The sequence below is a fragment of the Pangasianodon hypophthalmus genome, chromosome 14 (assembly GCF_027358585.1).
Source record: "Pangasianodon hypophthalmus isolate fPanHyp1 chromosome 14, fPanHyp1.pri, whole genome shotgun sequence".
In the NCBI taxonomy this organism is placed as follows: domain Eukaryota; kingdom Metazoa; phylum Chordata; class Actinopteri; order Siluriformes; family Pangasiidae; genus Pangasianodon; species Pangasianodon hypophthalmus.
In genome coordinates, this window is record NC_069723.1 from 19,360,175 (window position 1) to 19,379,470 (window position 19,296).

The following is a 19,296-nucleotide window of genomic DNA, read 5'->3' on the forward strand; positions in this document are numbered from 1 at the left end:
AACTATGCGTAAACAAGGAATAAAACCTACCTGGAATATTTTTTTCGGCAGGATCTGGCCACTCTGGGAGAATGTCTTGGACTGAACAGGATAGGATTCCTGCAGTGCTAATAAGTCGTAGCATGTAGTCACACAAACACAAATTGTGAGATAAAAAAGTCACAACTGTGAGATATCAACTTGCAACTGCAAGATAAAAACTCACAATAATCTCGCAATCGTGAGATAAAAAGTTGTAATTGCAAGATAAATCCACATAATATTTTTTTCATATGTTGCGGAAACAAAATATCCAAATCTTCATATCTAAAACTTTGAAATTCCTGTGTACCATTAAGTCCATTATTAAAATAAGTAAGGAATCAGTGACCAGGTAAGGAAAGCTTTAGTCAGAGAAACAACCAAGAGGCCAAGATCGTGAAGGTGAAGATCACCATTCCTACAGTGAAGCGTGGTGGTGGTAGCATCATGTTCAGCATTACCCTTGGGCTCTTGTTTGCTTCTTTGACTAATCACCCCTTTGCTTGGTCACTGACTTTTGGTGGATGTCCTTATCTAGCGCGCTATATACTTTCCATTTTCTAGCAATGGAATTAATGGTGCTCTGCTGCAATTTCAAACTTTGGACTATTTTTTATAACCAAACCCTAACCCTTTCTGTCTCTCTGTCTCTCCATGTTGTTTTTTTTCACCTTGACTCTCTTTTCTTCTTTGCCTACACCACTCTTTTCTCCTTTCCTTCTCTTTTCCTGCTTCTCTCTCCTCCTCCACCTCCTCACTCCATCACTTCACTCCCCCTAAAGCCTTTTAGGGGAGGAGAGCGCTGCTAAGAAGTCGCTGTATGGTGGGATGTCAGTCAGCAGTTCTCTGTCGCTCCCTCTCTCTTCTCATCTCCATGGCAGCAGGATCACCTGTCAGGCCTTCAGTGCTGCACTTTCAGAGCGGGTCAACACCTTCTACACACTCAACGTCCTCTGTGAGTATGAGTTTGTGTGTGTGTGTGTGTGTGTGTGTGTGGCATGTGCGTGTGTGTGGGTGGGTGTAAGAGAAAGAAGAGAAAAAGAGAAAAATGCATACTCTAAATCTAAAAATATCATCACCAAAAAAAAAAAAAAAAGTAAGGATTCAGTTTTCACAGGTTGAAGTACAGCTTACTATTTAGTTCTAATTATCTATAAATATATATAATGTATTTAATATTTGGTAGTTTGTCAAATTTTAGGGAAATAAATTTGTTAATTGGATGTAGTTTGCCTGATATACTAATATCTTATGATGTAACTCACAAAATAGAAGGTTAGCTTGAGGCAGCTGTTACGTTCAAACTTATTCTCTACTCACCATATTATGTGCTATTCACACTACAAAGCAACAAAGCGACAAAGCGACACGTGACCATTCACGTTCTATGTAAACGCACGACACGGAGCCGGCGAGTGACAAAGAGACGTGAGCTAAGATCTTCTCAACTTTATGCAAATTAGGTATTACATAGAAAAGACGAAAAATCCAAACAACTGGTTTGAATGATTTCTCGGACCAATCATATGGTGTGTGTTATGACATTTTTTCATTTCCCCTCTCACAACTTTACTTCCAACCTACAATTAGTTCCTGCATAACTCAAAAAAAAAAAAAAAAAGGAAGAAAAACTTATAACCGTGGTTTCAACTTATCCTATTATATACAGTATGACTTCTAATTAAATGTGTATAGAAACATTGCAAAGCTTGGAATTAGGTAGTAAATATTGTTTGTGTATCTACTGTAGAGAGTGTTTGTAGCTATTATAGTTAGCTTTCGCTGCTAATCTGCTTATAGCTAATATACGACGCCTGGCACATACTGTAACATATAAATCAAACAACCAATTTTGACACTAATTATTATTATTATTATTATTATTATTATTATTATTATTATTATTATTATTATTATTCCATTTGTGTTTAACTAGTTAGAAGAAGATATATACATATATACAGTAGGCATACAATGGTGTCTGCTGATTGTTCTTAGCTACAGTTAGCTTGCTCTGCTAATCTGCTAACAAAGTTAACACAAAGCCTGGTGCGTAATGTAGATAAACAACCAATTTTCACACTTTGTTCATTTAGTACACAAGAGTACAAAACAAAAGATGGTTGATTGGGGTACCCCTGAGAGTACATTTACATTTGGCCAGGATCTGCATGTGTGTGTGTGTGTGTGTGTGTGTGTGTGTGTTTGTGTGAGTGTGTTACCCCTGACAGAAGATTTACATTTGGCCATGACATGTTTGTGTGTGTTTTTGGAAAGACAGTTTTCGCTAGGCTTTGTAATGTGTTTGTAATAGTAAACATTGTGTTTCAGTGTGCGTGTGTGTGTGTGCATGTGTATGTGTGTGTGTAAAATGTGTTTGTAATAGTAAACATTGTGTGTCAGTGTGTGTGTGTGTGTGTGTATGTGTGTGGATTATGTCTTTGTTGAGCTCGACAGACTCGCATCACTTTGATGCTGTTTTGCCTGATGTTTCCAGCCACCTCTTCAAAGCCTGCAGTGAATTAAAAGCACAAAGGAGTGTGTGTGTATGTGTGTGTGTATGTGTGTGTTAACATGCTGAAGATGTTTTTGTCCCATTACGGCCCTCAGCATCTCATGAGTCGCTTTCAATCATCTAATCGAGATTGCAGTGTGAGTTTCACGCTTAACATTAATTATTGTTTTTGCCTGCGATTGTTTTCTTTAGATGAGTATTTTTTTTACATGCAAGTGTCTGTGTGTGTCCATGTGTGTGTGTGTGTGTGTGAGTGTGTGTGTATGTGTGTGTGTCTAAATTGTAAATGTCTGCATCCACTCCGCAATAACACTGTGCACAAACAGGGCACCCAAATATGACAGTGCTCACCAGCACACACAAATAACTCGAGTGAACTTTATGGAATCCATAAGCTGGCCAAATTTCTCATAGCTGAGTGAGTAAAGAAATCCATTACACATTAAACTCAAGTGGGGCTTTCATAAATAAAGCACTATTGCTTGTCTCGAGGTATGCAAATAGAGAGAGAGAGAGAGAGAAACTTTATAGTGTTTATAGGCTAATAAATATCTATGCATTCTTTTGACAATGATGGAATGATAACACAAGTACAGCAGCATCTTTTTAAAGCAAAGTTCAGTGAAACATGAAATGTATCTGTAAAAACAATAATGTAAAAACACAACCTGTGATTTAAATTACAACTGGAACTACTGTCAGAGCTCCTGTTATAGAAACCTAACACCTTTTGACCAATAGGAATAAGGATTCAGCAGTTCTGTAGTATAATAATAGCATCAGGGGTTGTACAGACTAGTCTAGTCTACTAGTCTATACATTCACTTGTCACTGCTGCTGCTGCTGCTATGGGGATGTTGATTAGTCAGGGGGGTGGAAAAAATCGAAAGGCAGAAGGTAAAGAAAGCAGCTTTGTTACTCTGACAAAACTTCAGACTAGATTAAACCAGTTCTGCAGTCAACTTCCAGACTACACTGGGAAATGTCTTTTTTTAAATATATTTTTTTTTTTTTTGTTTTAACAGATAATTAATACTGTGATGTGCTTTACACGATGATATGCTTTTCAATTAACACTTTGCATGAAGTTTAGAGGTGTGTGCAAGACTGCTTTTAAATCCCACTCTCACCCACCTGCTAAGAATGTCCTCCTGAAGTTATTTTCATTGACTTTTAAAGTTAAATGTAAAGAAAATCCTTGCACTGTGGCAGAGTGAATTCTGTTGCAACCTGGCAAATCACTCAATTCTAACCTATAAGTGTGACAGTATGTGCTTAATCCATGTAATACTGTATGTACTTATTTTTAAACATTAAAAAAAATAACAAACTTCAATACTTTCATTTTAAAATGCTACTTTAAGGTCAGTACTGTAAAAAAAAGCAGTATTTCAGTTGCAGCTGATAAAGTGACATTAGTGTGTAGTAACATCTCTGTAATGAGAGAGAGAGAGAGAGAGAGAGATGAAAGGCCTGCCATTTCTGAAGTTCACAGATCAATGTGTGCTATATTTATATTTACATGGATTTCTCAGGCGGATGCTTTTATCCAAAGGGACTTAGAAGTGATGCAGAGAATAATCCAGCTGTTACACGAGCCACTAGTGATACAAGCTCTACAACACTGAGCTTTCACAATTTATCACAAACTAGTATAAGAGTGTAATAAGAATCACATACACAGACACGCACACCCACATGCACCCAAACACACACAGATTATATGAGTGAGTGAGTGGGTGAGTGTATAAATGAGTGAGTGTGAGTGTTTTTGAGTGTATGAGTTAGAGAAGGATTGAATGAATGCATGAGAGTGTTTTTGAATGTACAAGTAAGTTAGTAAGGGGGTTAATGAGTGAGTGTGCGAAGTTACAAGTGAGTGAGTGACTGAGATAGTGAATGAGTGTGTGGGTTAATGAATGACTGAGCGAATAAGTGAGTGAGTGAGTTTATGAGTGAAGAATGAGGAGAATGCGTGAGTGTATGTACAAGTATATGAGTGAGGGACTGAGTGAGTGAATGAATGGGTGAGTTTATGAGTGAGTGAGAGTGTTTTTGAATATATGCTTGAGTGAGTGAATGAATGAGTTAATGAGTGAGAGAGTGAATGAATGAATTTATAAGTGATAGAGAGTGAATGAGTGTGTGGGTTAATGAATGAGTGAGTGAGTGTATGAGTGAATGAGTAACTGAGTGAGTGTAAGCAAGTGAATAGGTGAATGAATGAGTGAGATAGTGAATAAGTGAATGAATATATGAGTGAGTGTGTGAGTGATTAAGGATGATAATGTATGAGTGAATAAGTGAGTGAGTGAGTGCGTCATGAACCGTGTCCATGAAGCCTATAGTCGATAGGCTGTATGACTTTAACAAGCTTTGAACTTCAGCATGAATACACTTTATGTAATGGTCACATATAGTTATTCATTGATGATTCATTAATTGATTCATTAATGATTCATTAATGAACTAAACAAATCACATAATGTCACATCACAATGAACATAACATATTCATTAATTAATCTTTATTTCTGTGAGTAAAAACAAGTCTACAACAACCTTCATAAATAAATTAAGCCTTAAATAATGTGTTTATGGTGTGGAAAGAAAATGGTGAGTTCTAATATTCACACCCTGAGAACTGAGCTATGAGTCTTATTATCAACATTCACTAACATGCTGTGTTTTAATTTGTTGCTAAATGAGCTGGATTTATTTAGAATTCAAGGATAGCGGAAAAAAAGGTATATTTAAATAACACTAAACATCATTTAACACCTGCTAACTTAGTTTGTTTCTCTGCTAACATTACTGATCATGTACTAATGCTGAAGGTTTATTAATAATAATATAAAGTGAAATGAAATTTTGAATAGTTTTATAATGAGATAGCTAACAAAAGCATTTGTATGTGTGTTTGTGTGTGTGTGTGTCAGTCCCTCCTGAGTTTGCAGAAGACCAGCCGAGCCTGGTGGAGGTGATTGAGGACGACGTCGCTGCACTTCCTGTTAAGGTCTCAGCCAATCCAGACGATATCGCCTGTGAGTGGATATTCCAGGGCGAGAAGGTGCTTAGAGGTAATAGGCATTTTAACATCTCAGTACAAGCTGCCTCGCATTTGTTCTGTCACAACGTGCCATATGTGCACTGAATGAAACATTGGCAGCTTCTGTGCCAGATGTGCTCCTGCCTGGAGTGTTAATGCATGCAGGTTAAATGAAGATGGCTGTCACTCTGAATGAGACATGGCACATGCAGTCTTAACACTGACTATTTTTCATCACACTGTGCGTGTCTCTAAGCGTAGGTGTATTACAAGCTGTGTTTATGATATACTGTAAATCTGAGTGTCCTTGATTGTTTTCGTGCACCTGGTGCATGTATAACAAATCCCAAAATTACTAATTAATTAGGATCACATCATCTAAAGTTGAGATCACATCATTTAAAATTGTTGGCAGAATTCTTGTAGGAAACTGAAATCTATCTAAATATCTCGTTCACACGTTTCACTTAAGCGACAACACTTGTTCACTGCAAACACACTGTTAATAGTTTTCATCTCACACCTAATTTTGACTCAATTAGTACGCTCCTTACCCGTTACCACCTCCTTCACTTTTAGTCAACAAGAACAAAATACTCACTGACTTATTAGTGAAGAATGAAGGAATCTCTGTCAACAAAAAGTAATCATTTTCATACCAGATGAAAGAAAATAAGCTAAGTAATCTAACGGAGGCAGACTTCTGAACTTCGCTGTATATATGTGCCAGAACTGCTCTTATGAAGAAGCTGAACTACAGCTTAGATAAAATAAGAATGTGCATGACCTTTTCAGATACAAAACAACAACAACAAAAAAAAACAAAAACAGCAAAGGTTCTACTTGTTCTGATGGATTCAAATTACAGTTACGTGCAAACGTTTGAATTTCCCATGGTGTCTAAAAGGAAAGAAAAAAAAGAAAGGACAATGCAAATTATAAAAAATAAGATGATCCGAAAAGCATTCAGGGTGATACTAAAACTGTTGGACCACCACTACCACTACTTTATTACTGTTATTATTATTATTATTATTATTATTATTATTATTATTTACACCAAGTTTTTTTGCCAAAAATTAAAAAAAAAAAATTGTAAATTATAAAAATTGCATACATTTCTTAGTTACTTGTGTGTGTGAGTGTGTGTGTGTGTCTGTGTGTGTAAACAGATCGGGATCATCGTTACCACTTTCCTGAAGCCTGGAGTCTGGAAATTTGGAACGTGACCAGGCGTGATGCGGGTGTGTACACAGTAGAGTGTTCCAATGCAGAAGGAAAAAACAGAACCAACATCAAACTGGATGTCCAGTGTAAGAACCTTTCATTGCACGCTTTAAACACTGTATGTGTGACAGCCTGGGAAAACTTTTCACATGGTGAAATGTTGACATTTTCTACTACATTTAGTTCTAAATACTACTCACTGAAACATGTTTCTCTTTTGCATGTATCTCAATCACAATTTTTATCATACCAAGACTGGTTAAAAAGGGAGAAAAGGCAGAAAACTGCACTTAAAATTTTCATTCCAACTGTGGCATAGGAGCATAGTGGACATTTTGACATCTGATACTTGATTACAAATTGAATTGGTTAGGCTTTTGCCTAATCCAAATTGCTATGGAGTGTAGCTATCCAACAACTCCTCCTTTTCTTACATTATTGTAACATGGATTGTGGAGAAAATGTTTAACAGTGTATAGTGATATGTTCAGTGATGTGTCAATCAATGCTCTGACAGTATAACCAGTTTATTATTATTATTATTATTATTATTATTATTATTATTATTATTATTATTTTAAAAAAGTACTTGAAACACCTTATCCAGCATTGGTAAAATGTAACATTAGGTTAATGAGACATTTGCGACTTTAACCAGTAGCCAAAGACACATGCATTATGTTAGACATTTTGTGAATATTAAATAAGAAATTTAAAGTTTAGTGACTTCTTTTGCTTGTAAACTGTGAGTCCTTTATTAATTAATACTTGTTAACTCATTGAATTCACTAATGTTAGCTGAATGTTAGATGAATGTTAACTCATTGAATTCACTAATGTTAGCTGAAATATTTCACAATTTTGATGAATACTGTCAGGGAATAAAGTGCAAGGTTTTAGACATGCTTATGACTATTTTACCACCACATGCATTAAACTGGCTCCTTACCCAACATGATCTTTGGATGAAGATAGCCAAGACATGGGTAAAAAGTAAATCAAATCATTTCCACCTCATTTTGGTGAAATATATTTATGGTTTCTTAAAGTTGAGGTCAAAGTATGTCATAGGCCTCCTCATCTTTTTTTGTTTGTTCGCCAGAATTCACGCAGAGTTACTGGTTTACCCGGACAACCACGTATTTATAGAACTTGAAACCTAAGATAAGATAAGATAAGGATATTCCTACTGCTGTTTATCTTCATGTTGTTATTATGTAAATGGAAGACAGTGTTATAAAAGGAGTTACATCATTGTCATTGATGAAACAAGATTAGTGTCTCTGTAATGTTAGAGACAGACACAACTTTGGAGAGAGGACATGAAAGGCCCATTACTTCTGAAGCTCACACATCAGCATCAGCATGTCTTATGTCTACATTTATATTTATTCACTTGGCAGAAGCTTTTATCCGAAGGGACTCAGTTATGCAGGAGAATCCAATCTAAGCATAGAGCTTTTAAATGAGTTTTGCAAGACACTATCAAAACAGTGGATGAAAATGCGAAAATGATGAAACCCAGTCTTGTTTGGATATAATCAATAGGCGTTTTTACAAACATTCACAGGCACGAACGGGAGCCAAAAGAACGCAGGGTTCTAGTCTAGGGTCAGAGAGATGACAGTAAAAACAACAACTGTTCATTAACTGTTCAGATTAACATTGTTCCTTTGTTCCGTCAGTTGTTTAAATCAGACCAGTTTTAGCTTTACCTGGAGGAAATTATTTATACTGTACATTGCAGCATATACAGTAAAAGATACAAAAAGATACAAAAGAGTTGCTGTCACCATTGCTATGTAACTAAACAGACTATTGGCTAGTGATAATTGTGGGAATTTAGGGTCTTTTACATGCAGACTGGTCGCTGGTTTTAGAAAGAATACTAAATAAAAAAAAATGCTAAAAGTAAACAAATAAAAGTAAACAAAACTAAAGTTATTACTGCATTACTTTATTTTGGACCAATATCAGCTAATATTGGAATTGCAGGTGGGCACAAGTAAGATTAAAAAAATTCATTAATTAATTAATGATCATTTCAGACCTGTCGATCTTTACACAATTTGCCTAAGAGCTCTGCATAGTAACAACAGAATGTAAAAATATGTTAAAAGAGCAGTCTTATTTTTTTCCTTAATAAAATGGGCAGATGAGCCAATCGACATATGAATCTGGAATATTTGGCAGTCGCACAGGTGGTTTTGAGCACTCTGCTTGAAAGATTCAATTTTTAGTAAATTTTTAGATTTAAAAAAACAAACAAACAAACAAAACATTTAAATAAGCCTACAATGAAGTTTCAAATTTAACACTTCACAAATAATTTTAATATTAATTATAAGTGGACAGTGATTTAATTGCCATTCATGGTTTCACAAGAGGCATTAGACAAGTGATTTGTAAATTAATTATTCAGAAAATGTACTGTTAGGTTTTATACTGTCCACTGTGTTTAACACCCCTTCTGCTGTATTACAATTACAGTTGTTTTCATGTTGCTTTATTTTACTTTTATAAAATTTATTTTCCAGTTAATAATAAGCAATAAAATGGCTTTTTTTAAACTAGGAATGGAGGCTCATGAGGAAAAAGTTTGAATCCATCTGCTATATATATATAATTTAATATTATTATAAAAATATAACAAAACAGTAGAGTTAACAAGCATTAGTGCTTGGACCCCTGTTTTGTTGAAAATAGCACAAGCTACTTTTTAATGGTGACAATTAACAATTAGTCCAGAGAATGTACCAAAAACATCCAGCTAGAATCTTTGATGGCCAGTGATGGATTTCAGTTTTCTGGTGCCAAAAGTTCTGGGTTCAGGAGGTTTATTGTGACTGATGTTTTATGAAGAATAAGAAGGCACAAACCCCAGTATTGACCAATTAAAGCATGTGTAAGATACATGTAGGAACACGTGAGTTAGTGTAAATATTATGAGTCACAAAAGATTAAGTCAAACAACAAAACATGCAGACATACACCAAATGAAAACTTGCAAAAATCATTAGGGTGATGCACCTCAATAGTAAGAAGGATTTATTTTCTTTCTCGACTTGTGCCCTGGGCAGCTATGAATTAAAAACTAATAACCTGAATGCAAATTCGGCTTGTCCTAGGCACTCAGGCTACTGATCTGTCCTCCCTGTATTTGTACAACAGTGTCAATAAAACATGATGGATGAAGTTGAACAGCTGAAGTTGCCCAAGGGGTAATTACAACACATCAAAATAAAGAAGTGACGTGAGGCAGCATGACAATGAATAAATAGAATATATGTTTATCCATGAGTGTCACTTATGTACACACAACACTCATGACATCGATATACATTATTATTTTAAGTGAAGTCCACAGTATATAGAAAGTGGAAGTGTTGGATTTGCATGTGTCTCTATAACGTTTACACTTGTGTGCGCTTCAGAAATTCATCCAGTGTGAATTGGTTGAAGATGGTTACTTTGCTAATAAACAATAGAAGAATGTATTGAAAGAAAATTTTATAGAAATATATTTCTTGGAAAGAGTGCTCATGCAAGCACATTTTCTTACTTTATTTCAGAGATACACATTTATCCTCTTCACCAGTCTGATATTTAGGCTAGTAGATTGTCCAGATAACTGAATAAATTGGCAGGAAAATTCTTATAAATAACTCTTATAATTATTACATTTGCTTCATATAAAAATATCATACAAGGTTTTGCGCATTATTCAGATACCTACGGCTATACAACACGAGTTTTTAAATCTAGCCATGGAATGTAAATAATGATAGTTTATTTAAACAGGTTGAATATTTTGAAACTGGTTTGCCATTTTGGCCTTGGGTGAAAATCAGTAGGACACTGCTTCAAGGACTGATTTAAATACCACTGTTTTACAAACGTCCTTAAAAAAAGCGTCTCTGCCACAGACATACAGTAGAGTACAGAACTCTGACAACTCCAACCATCCTCCAACAACAGCTGTCAGAATTTTACCTGACATTGAAAAGTGAAAGTATTTATCCACGTGGATGAACTCACATAGTTCAAAGTAAAAAAGCTAAATATTTAAATATTGAATATTGTTTTGCATGTTTTTTTGTGTGTGTATATATATATATATATATGAATGAGATATGAAGGTTAAGCTTAGCAGCAGGGTTTCTTTATGACTTTAAATGAAACTAGCCTTATTTTTTAATAGTACATTTTAAATTGACACCAGGATCTGTTTTAATTTATTTATTTCCTTATTTAAGTATTGCAAATGAGACTAGCAGACAGTATACGTACATGCGAAGATGACTGGTTGTGCTAGCCGTACAAAATGGTAGGCTGTTGATATGACTGGATGTTACATACAGTTTATATTCTGTGTATATACAGTATTATTATATTATCAAGTTACTCAATAAACTTAGTATTACATAAAAAAGCAATTTAATCAGTAGCTGGGCAAAGGAACAAAAAATATTTCGTATGTCCCTTGAGATTTTGAGCAACTAGTTGGGAAGTCTGTATGAAAATGTAAGTAGAGAAAGTCTTTTTTAATGGAAATGTAATTGATGGTACAAAATAGAAATTTTGATTTTTACTCAGGTAAAATAAAAATCCCTGCAATTGATACATAAACATAAGAAGAAAATACAGTCATATAATTTTTTTCCACCTTGAGCCAGTGGAATGTAAGCAAGATATTTAAATGTATTTAATTAGATTTTTTTTCAGTTTTAAATTAATTCAGGATTAAATTATGATCAGGATTTCTCAAATATCTAACAATTATTTCTCAAATTCTTTCCAATAATGCAAAAACAATTAATCCATTTAAATGACCAAAGGCTGCTTGTTCAATTCAATCTTGAATAAAGTCATGAGCAAAGGTACGAACTCTGATCCCAGACATTAACGCCTCTCAACCTTGACTTCTGTATCTTTTCATACAGTGTGTCATGTGACTTGTTACAGATTTATACATGTGAGACCAAGTCGCAAATAAAATATTCTTGCTTTAATGTATCAAATGGATGAAAATCTATTAGGGCCTTTTGGATACTACTGTAGATGTAACTTTAATTATTACTTGTATGGATAGGACATTTATTTTGATGGTTTAAGCAAAGGAAGAGAGACAGAAAAGAGAGCAAGAGCGAGAGAACAAGAGAGAGCATGCTACTGACCTGCAATTACCTCCTTAATGATTTAATAACAGCTTTGTACCTAAACTAGGCCTACATGTTCTAGAAAATCCTCCGTCACTAATGGATCCCTGCATCCTGCTACAATAGCGCCTGACAGTGCTACACATTCATTATGTATAAAGCATTTTAATAGCTTTTACAGATGGCCCTGTTTTCCATGTAGGACTTCCTATTTTCTCTGTCTGAAACAATAGGAAGCATCTCGAGTATGTCAACATGTGAGAGCTTACACGAGTACTAATGGGCTGCTTTTCTCAAGGCTATGAGCCCAGTGGGAGCTGAGAGGAGATATATGAGAGAGAGAGAGAGAGAGAGAGAGAGAGAGAGAGAGAAAGAGAGAGAGAGAGAGTTTTGAAGTGTAAGTACTGTATAACATCTACAGTTCCCTCTTTAACCCTTCGGGGAAAAATAACATCTTTCATGTTTTTCACATGGGAGAAACATATGGGAATACATTCATCATGCATAAAAATATCACAAATGAAAAATAAATGAATCGTGAAACAATCACATGTGGAAAAAATAAACACACATGCAATACATGTGAAAAAATGTAAAAAAAAACAACTTTTTTGTTAAGATATCTGATGAAGAAGTAGTCTTCAGCGTCAGTGCTTCATAGCAGTAAGAGATATAGCAGTGACATTAGATTTTCAGGACTGAAGTTTCATAGTAACATGACAAGCTGCAGTTTTTGTCTTATTTACTTCAAGATAGAGAGAGAAAAAAAACTGATGCTGGTGAGAAAACAATGTTTATAGCTGCTCTAGCGTAAGTGATAACACGAACTAACTTGTTTAATGGATATTCCACAACATCAAATATATGCATAAAAATATGACAAGTTGCTCTTTAAATAAAAATAGTGCTGGCAAATTATGGTGTAAGAGGAATAAAACACTTTAGGACATTGGGGTGGTAGCAGTAACTCGGCTTCATGTGAGGCCGCGTTACACCACACAAAGGCTGCATTTCACTCTAATATTAAAATTAATTGTACTCAGCCAGTGTGTGTGTGTGTGTGTGTGTGTTTGTGTGTGTGTGTGTGTGTGTGTGTGTATTTTTTTTTTACAGATCCCCCTAGCGTGAAGATGAAGACGGATCCTGTGCACGTGAACATCGGAGACACTGCAGATCTGTTCTGCATCGCTGACGCCAATCCTGTGACTGATGGCATGTTTTCCTGGAAGTGGATGGTGAGACACCACCACATACTTTATTACAGTATTCACTCCTAACAGCTTTCCTTTTTATAATTTGTTTAAAGTTTAAAAGACTTGTTTAAGTTCAAGTGTTCTATTTGCCTGTTTTCTTATTCCTTAATATTCATTTACTTCATAATACAGTGCAGGTGTTTGTCAGACCATGACAGCATGCTGAAAATGAAATTGAAATCAATGATTGCTTTCCTCCTTTTTTTCCGCCCTTCCTCCATCTCTTTGAATAATCCCCTCCCTCTATGTCTCTCTCCATCACTATTAGTGCCTCTCTCTATCTCCTCATCTCCTCCTCCTCTTTCTCTTTGTGTTCTCCTGCTCTCAGTGTAACGCTGGCACTCTTCAGTGAGAGGACGTGCTATATTTCACTGCCATAAGTGTGCTCTAAGTGTCTCACCCTTCTGCGCTCCGCCTTCTCCGTCCCAAATGGAGAAAAATAGCTTTCATTAAAGCGGCTTTGCCACAGGCTACATTTGTCAGTGTTAGCTCAGGCTGTGCCTTTTTAGTGCTTTTTTTTTCGTTTCCTGTCCGAAGTTCACAACCATTGTGGTTTCTGATATTATAAGTGACTATCCTTAATCACAAAGGTGTGCTTGTGAGAGAAACAAGTGTGTGAAGAGGCATAGAATTTGTTACCTAGTCATCACTGTTGGGATGTCGGCTAGCTGGGGTAGCTGAAAAGCCTGAGATACCAGTGATCCTGACCCCTTCTGCTCTCCGAACCTGCCTGATCCATCCTGATGCCCTACTTCTGGGTGGGTTCTCATCAATTGGAAATCACTCGCTGCTGCTGAGGATGGACCCACGTGGACAGCCTGAAGATCATAGAGATTACTGAGGATGGTGCCACTTAAAAACCATGAAGATGGCTTTGGACCACAATTCATATTGAGTTATGAACATGAATGAGTTATGCTATGATGGCTTAGGACTACAATTGCTATGATAGCTTTAGGACTGCAATTGCCACAAACAGTTTTGCACTCAAGTCTCCATCAGTGAACAGTGTTCAACAAAACAGATCTCATGAAAACTGTCTTGAATTTCCTGGTTGCAAAATTGCACTATTTGACCATGTAGTACACAGTTATAGAAGGGATTTATTTATAATTGCACCCAGATGACTCCCTTTTGAGTCTGGTTCCTCTCAAGGTTTCTTCCTCATATCATTTCAGGGAGTCTTTCCTTGCCACCGTCGCCTCTGGCTTGCCCATTAGGGATAAATTCATACATTTAAAATTTATATCCTTAATGTACTTATTTCTGTAAAGCTACTTAGTGACAATGTCCTTGGTTAAAAGCGCTATACAAATAAAATTGAATTGAATTGAATTGAAAAGCAGAGAGGCAGATGGTAAGGAAATGCAGGCAGATGGTAAAGAAGGCAGGTAATGTATTTTGTTAATCTGAAAATATTAGACTACAGTAGATGAAGCCAATTTCTAACTGAAAGGCTATGCTTGGAAAAGCCTTATTTTTAATTTTCTTTTGCTTTAATGGACAATTAACACTTTGATATCACCCTGTATGAAGTGGCAAGGTGTGTGTCGCTGTTCCCACAGTTATTTTTGTTGTCTTTTAAAACTACATAAAATGTCAATAAAATCCTTGTGCCACAGGAATGTGACACAGTGAATTCTGCTGAGACCAGCACTTTTGGAGCCACGGGTTGCACATCATTATCCAATCCCACTTATTTAGTTTAGATTCAGATAGAGTAGGTTCAGCAGCGCATGCCAGAGGCCAATCAAGAATTGTTTTCGGAAATGAACATGGTTCAAAAACCTCCCAGACACTGTTCTCACATTCTCCATCTATCATTTAGCAATAACAAGCTTCCATGTCACGCTAAACAATCTTTGACCTTTGCAGCACAAATAAATCAAACTAAAAATATTGATGTCTTCAATCAGTTTTTGCTTTAACTGAAATAGCTTCTCTGTGTGTTTGTTTTTTGTGTGTCATACAGGGTGAAGGTGAGTTCGAGGAGTTGGGAGAGACCAGTCAGGACGAATCGACTGGACTTTTGACCATCTATGAGGTGACCCGAGCTCAAGCAGGTCCTTACCAGTGCACTGCAAACAACGGCATAGCGCCCCCTGCCAGTGTGGTGGGTCAGCTTGTTGTACGCTGTGAGTTCTGCACTTACATTATCACATAATTATATCTGTTCAACATGAATTCATCTCTCCTAATCAGGAAAATAAAGCAACAGAACTAAGAATACTACATGCTCCACTCTAAGGATGCTAAAAGAGCGCTTAGTGTTTAGTTTCTTCAAACTCTGGTGCTCTTTTGTCCTTGGAGCAGTTCTTTCAGCAGGTGAGAAGAGTCACACTCAGGTCTGGGCCAAAATAATTGGTCCACAATTGTGATTTGGTCTCAGTTTGCAGTCTCCAAGTGATTTGACTCTGAATCAGTTCAACTGTAGGAAGTAAATCAAACATGTAATCACACAAATATTCACAATGTTAGCTAATTTACTGTTCATAAATATTTTCCTATATCAAACCTAGGGACAATAAAGTAATTCAAGCTACCACTTAAATTAGCAGCCTGTAGTTGAGATGGTTACATGAGCTGAGTTTGACTCACTAATAGTCATATGAGTTGAGATTTCTCCAAGACATGTTCAACTCTTTTCTCACAGGGAGGAAAGCTCTAAGTACACGTTTCCATATACATGAGCTCATAGACACACGCAATTTGTTAATGTCGCTCTGATTTAAAAGGGGGTAAAGTAATGCCATCCATCCCACGCAGAGCGCACAGCCAATTATCTACTCTTTCATTGTGTTCGAAACATCCCCTACTCAGTAGTCGTAGTGATTAATGCTTTAAATGTAAATGTAAATCTAGTGATTGAAGTAAACGATTTGTACACTACTTTACGCAGGTTGGCTCATCACTCTGCGACACTAGACATGTTCTATTCTACAAAAATCCACAATGTAAGATAAGTCACCATACACACAAATATGCACAAGCCTAGAGACAATAGTAACTGAAGTAAGTATAGACTGAACATGTGTGAAAATGCTGTAGAAATGACTTCAGAATACACTTATCCTCTCCTTACATTTATAAACGGTCTGAGCTGAATATGAAGGGGTGCTGCCATAGCGCCTAGCTTTGTCTCCAGACTATATGGAGAACACATTTCTGGGCCATTGTACTATTATAGTAAATCGTATTAATATATCATGAATCTCATATGTGTATGTGTGTTTGTGTGTGTGTATATGTTGTTGTGGTGAAGTTGCTCCCGAGCTGCAGAAGGGGGCGCAGTGGAGAAAAGTGGCGAGTCGAGGAGATGGTACTACTGATGCTGATGTGATTTGTCAGGCTGAAGGAGTACCACGTGTCCAATTCAGCTGGGCAAAGAATGGCATACCGCTGAACTTTGGCAACCCACGGTGTGTATATACACACACACACTCAGACACACACACATAATACACAATTATGGAGATGAAAGTCCTTTGCCAGGTAGCGTCCGAGTGGAAAAATTTAAAATTAAATACTTTCACTACTGTTACTACTACTACCACTAATGCTACTATTAATAATACTCCTGCTATTACTACTGCTGCTGCTATCAATATTACTGCTGGTGCTACTACTAACTGCTGCTACTGCTACTACTGGTGCTGCTACTACTACTACTAATTACAATATTACTACTACTACTGCTATTACTACTACTTGTAACATGGGACTCAGAGACGGAAAATAAGGATCCATGTGCATGAAGTTTATTGGGACAAAGGCACAAAGTCAAAAAGAGGCAGGGGTGGAAAAACAAAAAAATCACCAAAACAGGAACAGATACAAAACACAGTCCAAGAACAATGTCGACATACCAGGCAGGATCAAAATAGCAAAACAGCATCAGATCAATAGGACAAGGCAAAGGGCAAAATTGAGAGAAAAGGCAAAGGCAAACATAGAGAATCAGTTCCCAAAAACATGTCTCGGAACTCACGAGAACACAGGCAAATGGTAAGGCTTTGCACCTGAGTTTAAGTTCACATGCTTTATATAGCAATTCCACAGGAAATAGGAAATACCACTGAAGAAGTGGGTTTAGTATTTGGGAATGCACGCCGTCTGGCTGTCTGGAGTGCAAAAGTCTAGATGTTACGCTACTACTACTTTTAATGCCAATAACACTAATACTACTGCCACTATTACTATTACCGCTATTGCTACTACTACCACTATTACAACTATTACTACTATTAATGCCAGTAACACTAATACTACTACTGCCGCTATTACTATTACCACTATCAATACTACAGTACTACTATAATACTACTACTACTACCACTACTACTATTGATACTACTAATACTACTACTACAATTACTACTATTGATATTACTACTACTACTACTACTATTATTATTATTATTTTTATTATTATTATTATTATTATTATTATAAAATTACACTAATATACAATTTAAGAATACAAAACAGATATACAAGAGGTAAACATCATAATGACACATCATCATATCATTATATAAATTTGCAGTATATTTTGTGAATATGCTAACGATCTTCTTATGTCCTTTTTGTGTGCTTTTTTCTGTGTGAGTCTCTAGGTACATCACCCTCATCTCCATGACTGTATAAATTTTGTGATATTTGGATAACATAGCTATCGATATTTAATTATGTTAGACATTTTATTGATTCTATTAATTATATAATGATCTGTATTGTATTTAGTTAGCTGTTGGGGGTAACATAAATCCACAAAACTGGGCTGAACGAAACAAGACCAAACACTTACTTTAAGTCACAAACATACTGTTTTGGACATATATCTGAGCTAAAAGCAAGTCTAGAAAGATTAGAGCAATTATACAACAATGTGGGTTAGAAAATATCACTGCACACCTCCACTTCACCCACATTAGTACAGCAGCATTGATTTCTGAAATGAAACGAGCAAATTATGAAAATAGCAACTGGGTGCAAATCAGGTGAAAACTGGCTTATGCTCAACTGAATAACAACACACTGATGTGATATGCTGATATGAATGTGTGTGCGTGTGCGTGTGTGTGTATCAAGGTATCTGGAGAGGACTGTGAAAGAGGGGGCGATACACACCAGCACTCTGACTGTAGTAAATGTGAGTGCAGCTCTGGACTATGCTGTGTTTACCTGCACCGCCCGAAACAGCCTTGGAGAGGACACACTCGACATCCAGCTGCTCAGCACCAGTATGCACATGCACATGCACACACTCACGCTTGGCGATATTGTTTTTTTCAGGTGACTGACAGGTTAGCTAAATACCCAACACCTTACGCATTGACCTTTCACCGTGTTTGCTGTGTAGAAGGCCGGAGGAAGTGAGAGTATCACAGTATCAGCAATAAATGATATTACACAGTTTTTGTGGTGGCATGGGAAAACCCATAAGATGTCACTGAGGCTGAATTCTGTACAATCTTAAGAAACCAAAATATATTTGATCAAAACAATGTGGAAAGTTATTATCTTCCGTTTCATCTTGCCATGACTATCTGCAAAGTTCATGTTTGGTAAAGAGTCTGTTTAACAAACACAGTCTCCTTAAAGATATCTACAACCTTACTCGCTAAGTGTAATTTCCTCACACAGTAAATGTTGTATTTTGGTCAAGTCTTTGGAGAGTTATGTGCTGTAGCAAAATGTACATAAGCCTAATCAATTCAGTTTATAATCAGATAGCAGCTGTCAACATGTCTGCGATGCTCCTGCACCACAATAACAATAAAGTCTTTAAATGAAGTTTGCTTCTTTTTATGTTTGTGGCCAGACAACATTTTTCCAATCCTCAATTGTTGAGTTTCAGTGAGCCGGAGACCAATGTAGCCTCCGATTTCTGTTCTTGCCTGACAGGAGTGCAACCCAATGAAGTCTTTTGCTGATGTAGCCCATCCACCCCCAGGTTCAACGTGTTGTGCATTCTGAGATGCTTTTCTGCTCAGCACGGTTGTAAAGAGTGGTTATTTAAGTTACCATAGCCTTCCTTCAAACCAGCACATCTGGCATCAACAACCATGCC

General features: G+C 36.4%; 1 protein-coding gene across 1 annotated transcript in view; it reads left to right on the forward strand.

The window, feature by feature from the left end:
- nphs1 (NPHS1 adhesion molecule, nephrin) overlaps positions 1-19,296 on the forward strand; it is a 121,794-nt gene that overhangs the window by 81,594 nt on the left and 20,904 nt on the right. Inside the window, 7 exon segments of the mRNA XM_026934929.3 lie at positions 804-976; positions 5,475-5,615; positions 6,757-6,897; positions 13,084-13,205; positions 15,196-15,358; positions 16,486-16,642; positions 18,315-18,466. Coding sequence (XP_026790730.3) covers positions 804-976; positions 5,475-5,615; positions 6,757-6,897; positions 13,084-13,205; positions 15,196-15,358; positions 16,486-16,642; positions 18,315-18,466 — 1,049 coding nt within the window.